Source organism: Spermophilus citellus (genome assembly GCF_964194105.1).
Source record: "Spermophilus citellus genome assembly, chromosome: 4".
Lineage (NCBI taxonomy): Eukaryota > Metazoa > Chordata > Mammalia > Rodentia > Sciuridae > Spermophilus > Spermophilus citellus.
Genome location: NC_138185.1, coordinates 147,905,050 through 147,916,522, shown reverse-complemented (window position 1 = coordinate 147,916,522; position 11,473 = coordinate 147,905,050). Strand labels below are relative to the sequence as shown.

At 35.6% G+C, this 11,473-nt stretch overlaps 1 protein-coding gene across 1 annotated transcript; it reads left to right on the top strand.

The window, feature by feature from the left end:
- Positions 1–1,152: 1,152 nt before the first annotated feature.
- LOC308646070 (olfactory receptor 4K3) lies at positions 1,153–2,106 on the top strand (the record flags this gene model as incomplete). Its single annotated transcript, XM_081288608.1, has 1 exon — positions 1,153–2,106. One exon carries the CDS (start codon positions 1,153–1,155, stop codon positions 2,104–2,106), a length of 954 nt encoding a protein of 317 aa, XP_081144734.1.
- Positions 2,107–11,473: the final 9,367 nt, after the last annotated feature.

Sequence of the window (11,473 nt, the reverse complement as noted above, 5' to 3'; positions counted from 1 at the left end):
TCTAGCTGCACCCTTTGAAATTTTATGTTACATAACTTCTAGATTCAGCGTTACCATTTTCTGTCTTTATATAAATGTGTCTCATGTTTGCTTCTTGAAAATTTTACAAACAGGAAGAATTTTCTGTTTCAAATTGTGTTTTGAAAATCAATTAATTCCAGCAGTTAAAAAATATCTGGCTTTAGATGGTGTGATATTTACCACCTTTTCTATTTAAATATGCTTGGAAATGTATAGTTCCTACAGCCTGGTTTAGAAAGTGCATGGCATTGGTGGCATAGAAACAAGGTTGTTCTTAATATCTACATAACTGAAATAAAACTCTAAGAATAAGAGGTATTTCATTTTTTATTTTGGACAAACTCCATCAGAAAATTGAAATCAACTGTGTTTCTCTGTAGCCATTTTATCTCCCCCATCTTCTATTCCTTTTTCCTAGACAGTACAGGAGACCAGAGTCCACAAAGCTTTTCTATAGCATTTCCACTAAAGAGCAATCATGATTCTCAAGATTCCTTATACCATGATGTTGTGGGAAAAGTCATTATTCCCTTCTGTTTCACCTATTAAAACCTGTTGGCAGCAAGTTGTGAATTTTTTTTCTTTGTTTAATGTTGTTTGGTTTGGTACTGGGAATTGAGCCCAGGGGTGTTTAACAACTAAGCCACATCCCCAGCCCTTTTTTAAATTTTGTACTTTGAGACAGGGTCTCACTAAGTTGCTTAGGGCCCTGCTAAGTTACTGAGGCTGGCTTTGAACTTGTGATCTTCCTGTCTTAGCCTCTGGAGCCACTGGGATTACAGGTGTGAGCCACCAAGCCAGGAAATAGCTGTGAAATTTTAAAGTATTTCACAAACTAAGAAGTAAATATTTGAATACTTTTATTTTTGTTTCTTTTATGAATATTTGCATTTTTCTTATAAAACAAATTTTTAGGATATAAGAACAGATCTTTAATTCAATCTTTTAAGATATCTATAAAGGCCTTTGGGGGAAATATTCAACCACTGTGATTTGGGAAAAGGCACGAGAGAACTATCTGGAGCCACTAAAGTATTCTATGCAAAAATTCTCACTTGGAGTTTCAATGCTGTATTTTTTTTCATAGTTCTCTTCCCATTTGGAAATGACAGAATTCTTCCAGAAATCAGAATGAATATGGCCTGGAGCAATCAGTCCATGGTGACAGAATTCCTTCTTCGAGGTTTGTCTGGGTCTTCAGAGCTCCAGATGTTCTACTTCCTGTTTTTCTCTGTAGTCTATGCAGCCACTGTGCTGGGGAACCTCCTCATTGTGCTGACAATTGTATTAGAGCCCCATCTTCACTCCCCCATGTACTTCCTGCTGGGCAATCTCTCCTTCATTGACATGTCCCTGGCCTCATTTGCCACCCCCAAAATGATTGCAGACTTCCTCAGTGAGCACAAAGTCATCTCTTTTGAAGGCTGCATAACACAGATATTCTTTCTACACCTCTTAGGAGGTGCTGAGATCGTCCTGCTGATAGCCATGTCCTTTGATAGGTACGTAGCCATTTGTAAGCCTCTGCGTTACTTGGTCATCATGAGCCGGAGAATGTGCATTGGGCTTGTGATACTTTCCTGGATTGTGGGCATCTTCCATGCTCTGAGTCAGTTAGCGTTTACTGTGAATCTGCCCTTCTGTGGACCCAATGAAGTAGACAGCTTTTTTTGTGACCTCCCTTTGGTAATTAAACTTGCCTGCGTAGACACCTACATTCTGGGGGTGTTTATGATCTCTACCAGTGGCATGATTGCCCTGGTGTGCTTCATCCTGTTGGTGATCTCCTACACCATTATTCTGGTCACTGTTCGGCAGCGTTCCTCGGGCGGGTCCTCTAAAGCCCTGTCCACTTGCAGTGCCCACTTTACTGTTGTAACCCTTTTCTTTGGCCCATGCATTTTCATCTATGTGTGGCCTTTCACAAATTTCCCAATAGACAAAGTACTCTCAGTGTTTTATACTATATTCACTCCCCTCTTGAATCCAGTGATATATACTCTTAGAAATAAAGATGTCAAGCAGTCCATGAGGAAACTAAGCAGCCATGTCTTCAAGTCTAGGAAAACTGATCAGATCCCTTAATTTTCCTCATATAAAAATTAAACACTGTTCAGCTCTTATCCCTCTCAACATAAAGACACCATTGCAAGAAATCAAGTAGTTGGTGAGAGAACTGATTTAGTCATCAATCTTATCAGTCACTGAGTTCTGGTCCTCTTAATTGCCCACAAGCAGTACCCTGTGAACCAAAGGAGCAATAGGATTTCCTTTGCGGGCAAAGTGCTGATGAATGGTTTTTAATGCAAAAGTCAGAAAGAAGTGGAGGGTTCTTGATAAGCAAAAGTATTTGCTATTTAATATTGTTTATAAAACATTTTTGAAGAATAAGAATGTGCCTTATAAATCTTCAGTTCCTACATCACCTAGACTCCATAGTTTTGAAACAATATAGTAAACTCCAATAAAATTCTTATCATTCATGTATGTCTCTGTGTGTGTACATGTGTGTGTGTGTGTGTGTGTGAGAGAGAGAGAGAGAGAGAGAGAGAGAGAGAGAAAGAAAGAGGATCCTAGAGTCATGTACAACAAATCCTATCCACAGTCCTATTCTATAAAAGTTGAAACTACACCTAAAGAAAACAATGACTTTTCCAAGTCATACTAATTAGAGGCAGCATCTGATTTGTTCACTTACAAATATGGATACTTGTTTACTTTCTACATAGTAATGAATTATTTTGGTACTTTGATGCTTACTATATCATTTTTGTATTCAAAACCACATTGTAAATAGTGAGGTCATGAAGAATCTGAGCCATTTCCTTCCTGGCTAACTATAGTACTTAACTTACAAACCCCCATGAGAGAGTGGTCCTTCAACATTTTTTTTAAATGTGGGTAATAATTGGAGTTTTTAGAAAACAGAAGTCATCTGGTCAAATCTATTAATTTTATAGAGAGAAATTTATAAATTGAGAGCAAGGGAATATTACATTCTCAAATTGATACAGTTTTGATGACAGTTTAACCTAGAAAGTACCTTCGTTTACTCTTTTTCTTGTCCTCTTTCTATTGAACTAGAGTCAGTTTATCTTCATAAAACTGAACTACTATAACTACTGATAATTATCCAATTGCCTGGTACTGTCAGTTTTTACATATTGTGTTGTGTAATATTGCCCTATTCTGAGTACATGTAAAGAGTGTGGCGTATATAGGTTAATGGTAAATTTTAAGGAGACAAATAGATGAATCACTCAATAGATCAATACATGAGCAGATGGAATCTGAAATATATGAATGGGTGGATGCATGCTTGGCAATATAAGCAGATAGGTAGGTAAATGGATAGATAGAGCTATATTTACCTATATAAAGAAATTAATACACAGCTTGCTACGTTGACTCAAGAGTTTCTGTGTCTGTATATTGAAAGTGTACCAACTACTATAAATTGCAAATGCATAATCTGTTTAAATTGATGAAAAAAGTTATAGGATTTGGGAAAGTTAAAAATATATAGTTTCGTGTTTATTTCTTTTGCTAAAGTAAATCCAGTTCAATTTACGAATGTGTTTAATGATCACTGGTGAGATAAACTATTGGATTAATGTTAATTAAAATAAATAAATATTTTTATTCATCTGACTCTGAATATCATAAGCCTGTTCTCCCACCTTCTTGATTCTGTTAGTAGGACTAAATTTCTAAGGTGGATTGTTCATATTTCATTTTGATGAGTCATATATGGCTAGCTGATGAGGATAAAAAGTGCTATATATTATTTCCAAGATCAGGCTGGGAAATATATGCACCTTTAGCATATTAATATACATGTTGATAGAATTATAGCAAAATAAATGCCATGGTTAAACGAGAATATGCACATATTCTGAAAGAAGACCGTCAGTTCCAAGATTTAGGAACACAGGAAGCATGCAACATCAGAAGTTAAGCCCAAAGACTAGGTCTAGGCAGATGACATGAGCACCAAGCTAAGAAACTTTGAGTGACAAAGTATCTCAGTCTCTTTGGGAATCCTTCTATTAATGGAGTTCTTTCTCTTCCTGCCTCATGTTCTGTACTGAGAGCCAATCACCTTAGCATACTCTTGAATTGCTCATTTTCACTGCCATAGAAGCAGCCTAACACTAAGTGCCAACTGAGTGTATAAGATGAACCTAACAGTTTACTAGAATACTGAACCTAATTTCATGGTGCATTAATTTTATCCCCAAGAGTTACTGACCTAATCAAAACTGGCTATAATGAAGTTATATAGAGTTATTTCTTTCTTTCTTCAATTCTTCTTCTTTTAATTAATTAGATTTTTCTCTTCTCCATTTGCTTTTCCTGAACGTAACTATTTCGCAAGATGATCTCTCATACGGTCTAATAAATGAAATCAGAAGCAAATGTAGAGGGACATAAAAATGCCTATTTCTTTTTAGAATATTTAATGTTTACACATGAAAAACAATATCAAGATTTGTTTCAGAGTGGATAAACTTCAAGGACTGAATCATCAACACCAAACTAGATCACTGTCATCAAAATCCCTTTATTCCTATTTTTTCCCTACAGCAAATCAGTTGTACCTGCATAAAGAACTAGTTTTCCAAAAAAGCCAAAGGTCAAATGTTTTGTCTCCTTTGTAGAAGCTAATTCACAATAAGAGGGAAGATTTAAAAAAAAAAAAAAGACTACACTACAATGACACAGCCACATCAATGTTTATAGCAGCTCAACTCACAACTGCTAAACTATGGAACCAATCTAGATGTCCTTCAACAGATTAATGGATCAAGAAAATGTGATATATATATATATATATATATATATATATATATATGTATATATATATATATATATATATATATATATAAAATGGAATATTACTCAGCCTTAAAGAAGAATGGAATTATGGCATTTGTTAAATGAATGGAGCTGGAGAATATCATGTTAGGCAAAATAAGTCAATCCCAAAAAAACTAATGTTTTCTCTGATATGCAAATGTTAATTCATAATAAGGGGGGGCACTTAGGTAAGAATAGAGAATAGAGTTACCTTAGATTAGGAAGAGGGGAGTAAAGGGAGGGGAGGGAGTATGGGGATAGGAAGATTAGTAGAATGAATCAGACATTATTACCCTATGTGTGTGTGTGTGTTTGTGTGTGTGTGTGTGTGTGTGTGTGTATCTACATGACCAGTGGGATTCTACATCATGTGCAACCAGAAGAATGAGAAATTATACTTCATTTGTGTATGATATATAAAAGTGCATTCTACTGTCATGTGTAACTAATTAGAACAAATAAAAAAGACTAGAATTGCAGTAAAGAAAGGGAAATGAAGGGAAGGAAAGGATGATGTGAAAAGAAAAGATGGTGAAATGAATTGGACATAACTTTCCTATGTTCCTGTATGAATACACTACAGTGAATCTTACGATAGTGGACATCCATGAGAAATTAATTTTAAAAAATAACAATGTGTAAATGGCAGAAAGTTGGTAGAGGAAGGAAGAAGGAGGTGTGGGGAGGGAAGGGGATGTACTAGGGATTGAATTAGAACAAGATATATTCCATACTTTTATAATTATGTCAAAAAGGATTCTACTGTCATTTATAACTAAAAAGAACCAATGGGGGGGAGACTACTTTCCCCTGCTCATTTCAAAGCTTAAAGGAGAGTCAACAAAGTGATCTTCCACCTGAGATGTAGCTGGGGATTTGTGAAATTCTTTATATATATATATATATATATATATATATATATATACACACACACACACACACACATACATATACATATATATATATATATATATATATATATATATATATATATATGAAACTTGGTAAATAATTTGTTTGACATGCCACTTTCTTTCTGGTCAGTTATTATTCCACTTTTCTTTGAGAAAATCTACTTAAAATATAATTTTACAATATTTGTTTCAAAAATTTTCAATGGTTTTAGAATTAAGAAAGTATGGTTTGATTTGATCACTTTTTCAAAGTTTAATCTAAGCACTATCTTCTAAAGGAAGTTTCTTCAGTTTTTTATGGAATCCTCTTTACTTCTTTCACAGATTAAAAACCATTCTTAACTCTGTGTTTTTTTTTTTCTAACCATTGGTAAATACTTGGAAGGCAGATTTGGGCCCTCTTTCTTTCTCTTTCTTTCTTTCTTTCTTTCTTTCTTTCTTTCTTTCTTTCTCGTTCTTTCTTTCTTTCTTTTTGTCATTTGTTACTGTTGTACATTTGTTTGTTAATTTGTTTTTAGTGTCTGCCATATTACTTGACTTAGGATATAATTAAAAGTAGTGACTTGTTACACTCTTTGCAGTAATTATCTTTTTCTAAATACATGTCTTTTTAAATATTCTCCTTATCACTATATCACTATATTTCTAGAAGCTTGCTATTCCTATTTAAACTTCACTAGTTTCTCACCACACTGTTATGTTTGTTAACTTCCTTTTATCATATCATAATCAGCCAACCCCTTTTCTGAGTTCCAAAACTAGCCTGCACATAATTCTGGCACCTCATTTAATCTTCTAAATTTATATACTAGAATTTTTTTTTATAGTTGGTGTGGTCAAAGGAGAATTTTGGAGAAATTATATCAAGGTTAATCCTGAGGAATAGGTAGGATATGAATTTGGTGAGCAGCTGGGGTAGAACAATATTGTTAATCTAATCAAGATAAAATAACTTGATGCAAAGGCCCCTACAGAGGTGAAGCTGGCACACTGAAGGGAAAGAAAACTTGTGTTCAAGGTGGGAAGAATGCAAAATAGGGCTGAGAAGGTAAGGTAATCAGGATCCAACCATACATTGCTATAATTTGCTGTTGTATATTTTCCAACACTACTGCTGTTGTTTCTGTGATCCATAGAGTGATATCTGTCACATTATAAACTTTTGGTAACTAATACTTGAGAATGAATAAAATAAAACCCTTGTCAATAGTGGATGGAGAATATCATCAATGCAGAATACTTTGCCTTTGGAGAAACAAATGCTGAGCAATGCATTTCTCATTGCTAAGGGATGTGTAAACTTCTTCTGTAATCCTTCCTCTTCCTTTCCAGCTACACCATCACCTTAATGCATGAAACTCCACTACCTATCACCTCATCCCCCAAAATGAAATGCACAAGAGCAGGTGTATATAAAACAATAAGGTCATTTCAGAGTATGGGAGGAGGAGAGATTCTAGAAACAGCTTCAAAGTACAAGGTGATCAGGAGAGAAAAGAATAGAGATTGAAGGAAGTGTTTCTTCTGGAAACCACTGGACTAAAGCCACAAGTCAGCTCTCCACATAGCTCAATGTTCAGCACGTTGGTTAAAAAAGCAAATTCAAAATTACACAGGAAAGAAGTTATATGGAAAGAAGACAAGAAGTGTATGGGCTCTCTCTTGTCCAGTGAGGAGGTCCACAGAACAGAGTAGAGGAGAGTGTGGCTGCAGGAGTCACTAATCGAGATCTCCGGAGACTAGCAGGTAACAGGTCTGATTTTATTGCATGTAGGCAGTAGCTAAGCAGATTACAGGCAGCCACCAATGCAATGCCTGCTAACTGTTCTTGCAGCGACCAATCAAGGAGTGGGATGTGGAGTGGGCCATGGAGCCAGCCGTGGTGGAGCAAGCGCAGGGACTGCAACACATGGCCTCATGCCCAGGGCTGTGCCTACGGGTTAAGTGGCCTGCTCACGCAATTAGCACAGGGTAGTGGCCTGCCACTCAGACGCCTTTAATGTATGCTATGTATGCAGTACTCCATGCACTTGTCCCCACAAAGAAAAGTACCCTCCTACCCATCATAGAGAAAAAGGAGACAAAGCTTTATCATGAAATAACCTGAGAAGTCTCTGAAATGTTCTCACATTAGGAACTATATAAAAGTTGCTCCTAGTCTGTCCTCATTTCCTCAATGTTTCACCATTTCGACTACAGCATACCTACTTTCTTTATGGTATCCAAATCTCTGACACTTCCTGTGAGCAGAGTCTCTACTTCCTCTACTGCTAAGTTAATATCTTGTGTAGAAGTAGTAAACCAGATGTAGCTCTGGAATTTACTGGGCATTTTCTCTTTCTCTGCCTTTTCCTCTGTCATTACCCCCTGGCATATATTGCCTCAGCATGGCATTTCCTTCCCAGATTCAGCACTGCCTCTGAGCAGTTTCCTCTGACTTTTCCAGAAATATTTAAACATGTTGGGTTTTTTTTTTCCTATGTCTGTATCTCACCACATGCAAACTTACATCCTGGCAGTGCTATGAGGTTATTACCTTTCTTCTTAATAGCTTATAATCTCTTTAAAGATACAGATGATGTATTATTATTTTGGTTTCTCTAGAATAGTGTATAGATCCTGATATGTAAAAATGTCTAAAAATAATTTATTAAATTATCTTTATTGAAAGAAGACTAAAATGCCACCCGCTTGACAAAAGCAGAAAACCCTGCAGTGCCACATCCTCTGTTCCATTAGTTTTGAACTGCTTCATGAAGAAGCAAACCCTGTCCTCCTCCAGTTGGAAGTAGCCTTGGAAGAGCTGCATAGCTCTCCAACATGCGATGAAATGCCAGTGACTAAAAGCAGACATTTAATTAGTGTGAATGCAATTAAAGTAAGAAAATCAGAGATAAACACTTAAAAATAACAGGATATAATCGATTTTTATATATCAGCCTAGCTAATGTCTCATATAGAAATAATTTTAGGAATATTAATGTTCCCATGTGATTGAACAAATGTTACATTTATTGAGAGTGTGTCATAAAAGGTTGGGGGCAAGAGAAGATCATGGCAAAGTCAGATTTAGAGATGAAAGAAAAGTTATAGGTATAATGGTAGGAAAGGCATATTATACATTTTATATTCATTATTAAGAATGATGAATAGGGCTTGGGTTGTACCTCAGTGGGAGAGCGCTTGCCTAGCATGTGTGAGGCACTGGGTTTGAATCTCAACAATACATATAAATAAATAAAAATTTAACCAAAAAAGATTAATATATATGTATATATACACATATGTATATAATTTTAGGAATATTAATGTCCCCATGTGATTGAACAAATGCTACATTTATTGAGTGTGTGTGTGTGTGCGTGTGTGTGTATACACACACAGACATACTGTAGGAATCTCAAACAACATGAATTTAGGTGTCCTGGTATCAAACTAAACAGGAAGATGAGATCTTTCTAGCTGCAATGTAAATGCTCAATAAATCTGTATGCACTTAACTGCAAATGCAGGAGTTCTTAGTCACATGTGCATATGTGTGTCTATGTGTGGTGCAAGTACATCATAAACCCAGGAGAAATCTAAACTCTTTCCCAAGAATAATGTCTTGATCATACAAGATAAAATATATAGAAGCACAAAGCAAATCAATTATATCATCAAAGTATTTTTAAATTGTGATATAGTGATGTATGTGCTTTATGAACTCATCGAATAAGATCTAGTGACAATCTAAAATAATTTTTTAAATAGTGATTATCATTAACAGTATTTTGATATTTCTGTAAAACTATTACATTATTCTATTATCATACAATCACTTATATTCATAATGCTTTCTGTATTCATACTTTTAAAATATGTTATATTTCAATTAGAGATTATTATAGGATAAATTTTCAATTTTTCCCTCTAAGTTCACAGACATCTTGAATTCCATTAATAGACATCTTGAAAGTCTGACCCACAAGAACCAACCTGAGCTCCAGTACTCCTCACACTCCCATTTATTTTTTTTATTTAAATTTTGTTTAATTAATACACATAAACATAAAACTTTACAGAGTCATGGGGTACCATGTGATATTGTGTCACACACATATGTGTCATTTCTTTAAATGAAAACATTCAAATCTTTTCTTATGGCTTTTTGAAATTCCCAGTACATTGTTATTACCTATGATTACCTATTAGCACTCAAGAACTTCTACTCCCATCTAACTAACTATAGCTTAGTATCCATTAACCAGCTTTCATCTTCTCCTGCTCCCAGTACTCTGTTACCTGGAGAAGGAATTACAGGTGGGGAATCACGAGAGGCTCTTGAGGAAGGCCAATGAGCAAGTTGGTGCAAAAGTATTGACTAGAGTGGTGAGCTGTGTGCTATTCTGTGACAGTGTAATAGTACACTGTGCAGAAAAAAATTAAGGTAAAAATGTACTTTTGCCTCACTCCCAATTTCTAGCAATTTATCATCTTTATTTTAAAATCGTAAGCCCTGCTCCTGAAATGTCAACTTTTAGTCCACTTAATTTTTTGAACCTGGTCTACACAGATGGCAGCAGAAATGGAGACATACATGATGTCAATATATATTTTAGATAGGAGGACTCTTCATGGATTGTATGGGATAGAGAATGATAGAAAAGATGCAATCAAACTTTGAAGGTATTAATAGCTTTGTACAAGAATTACATGTATCGTTCCACTATCTCCATGTTCCCACTTTTCCTCTCTACTTCTCTGCAGTCTCTTCTTCTCCTTGTACTTTGGACTTAACCTTTCTCTAATGACAATGACTGTATGGTGAATCACCTGCAGTGCAGCCTGAGGAAGAGTTCAGGATACTGTCGGACAGAGAGCTACCCTCAGAGGCTAGGAAATGTCACACAGTGAGGAATGGCTAAGCACATGTGTTCTATCAGTGCAGAAATCATCTGTATTTTTGTTGTTTCTGCAGTACTGGGGATTAAAACCATGGGTGCTCCACCACTGAAAAACTTCCGCAGCCCATTGTTTTGTTTTGTTATGGGGACAGAGCCTCATCAAGTTGCCCAGGCTGGCCTTGAAGTTGTGATCCTCCTGCCTCATCAGTGCAGAAATATTTGCTAGTTTCAGAGGGTGGACTGAATGAAGGCAGTTCAGGGCTTAACTGATCCCCAGGAATGGGCTCTACTTCTAGAAATTTGCAGGTGGAGATTAGATAGATTTTCATTCTCCACCTACAGGGATTTATCTGACAGATAAAATGTCTGACTTAATTCTATAGCTTTATAATTTTAATGTTAATAATTTCCTGAATAGTGCATTCTACCATGTCTCCAAACAATTCTTTTTAAAAAACTTTATTAGTACTTTATAGTCATATACACTAGCAGGGTCCATTTTGACATATTAATAAATGCATATAACAAATTTTTCTCCTTTCCAATCCACAGTACTGTCCTCTTCCCTCCCCCAACCCTCCACCCCTTTTTCTACAATATTCATCTTCCATTTATTTATCATTTTTAAATTGATACATTATAGTTATACATAAAAGTGGAACTTATTGAGTATGTATTCATGCATCCACAGAGCATAATTTAGTCAGTTTCATTCAGCAGTTTCTTCCCTTTCCCATCCTTCTTCCCTTTCCCCATCTGCCCCCTTACTTGTTATCTAAGAAGTTCAAGTAT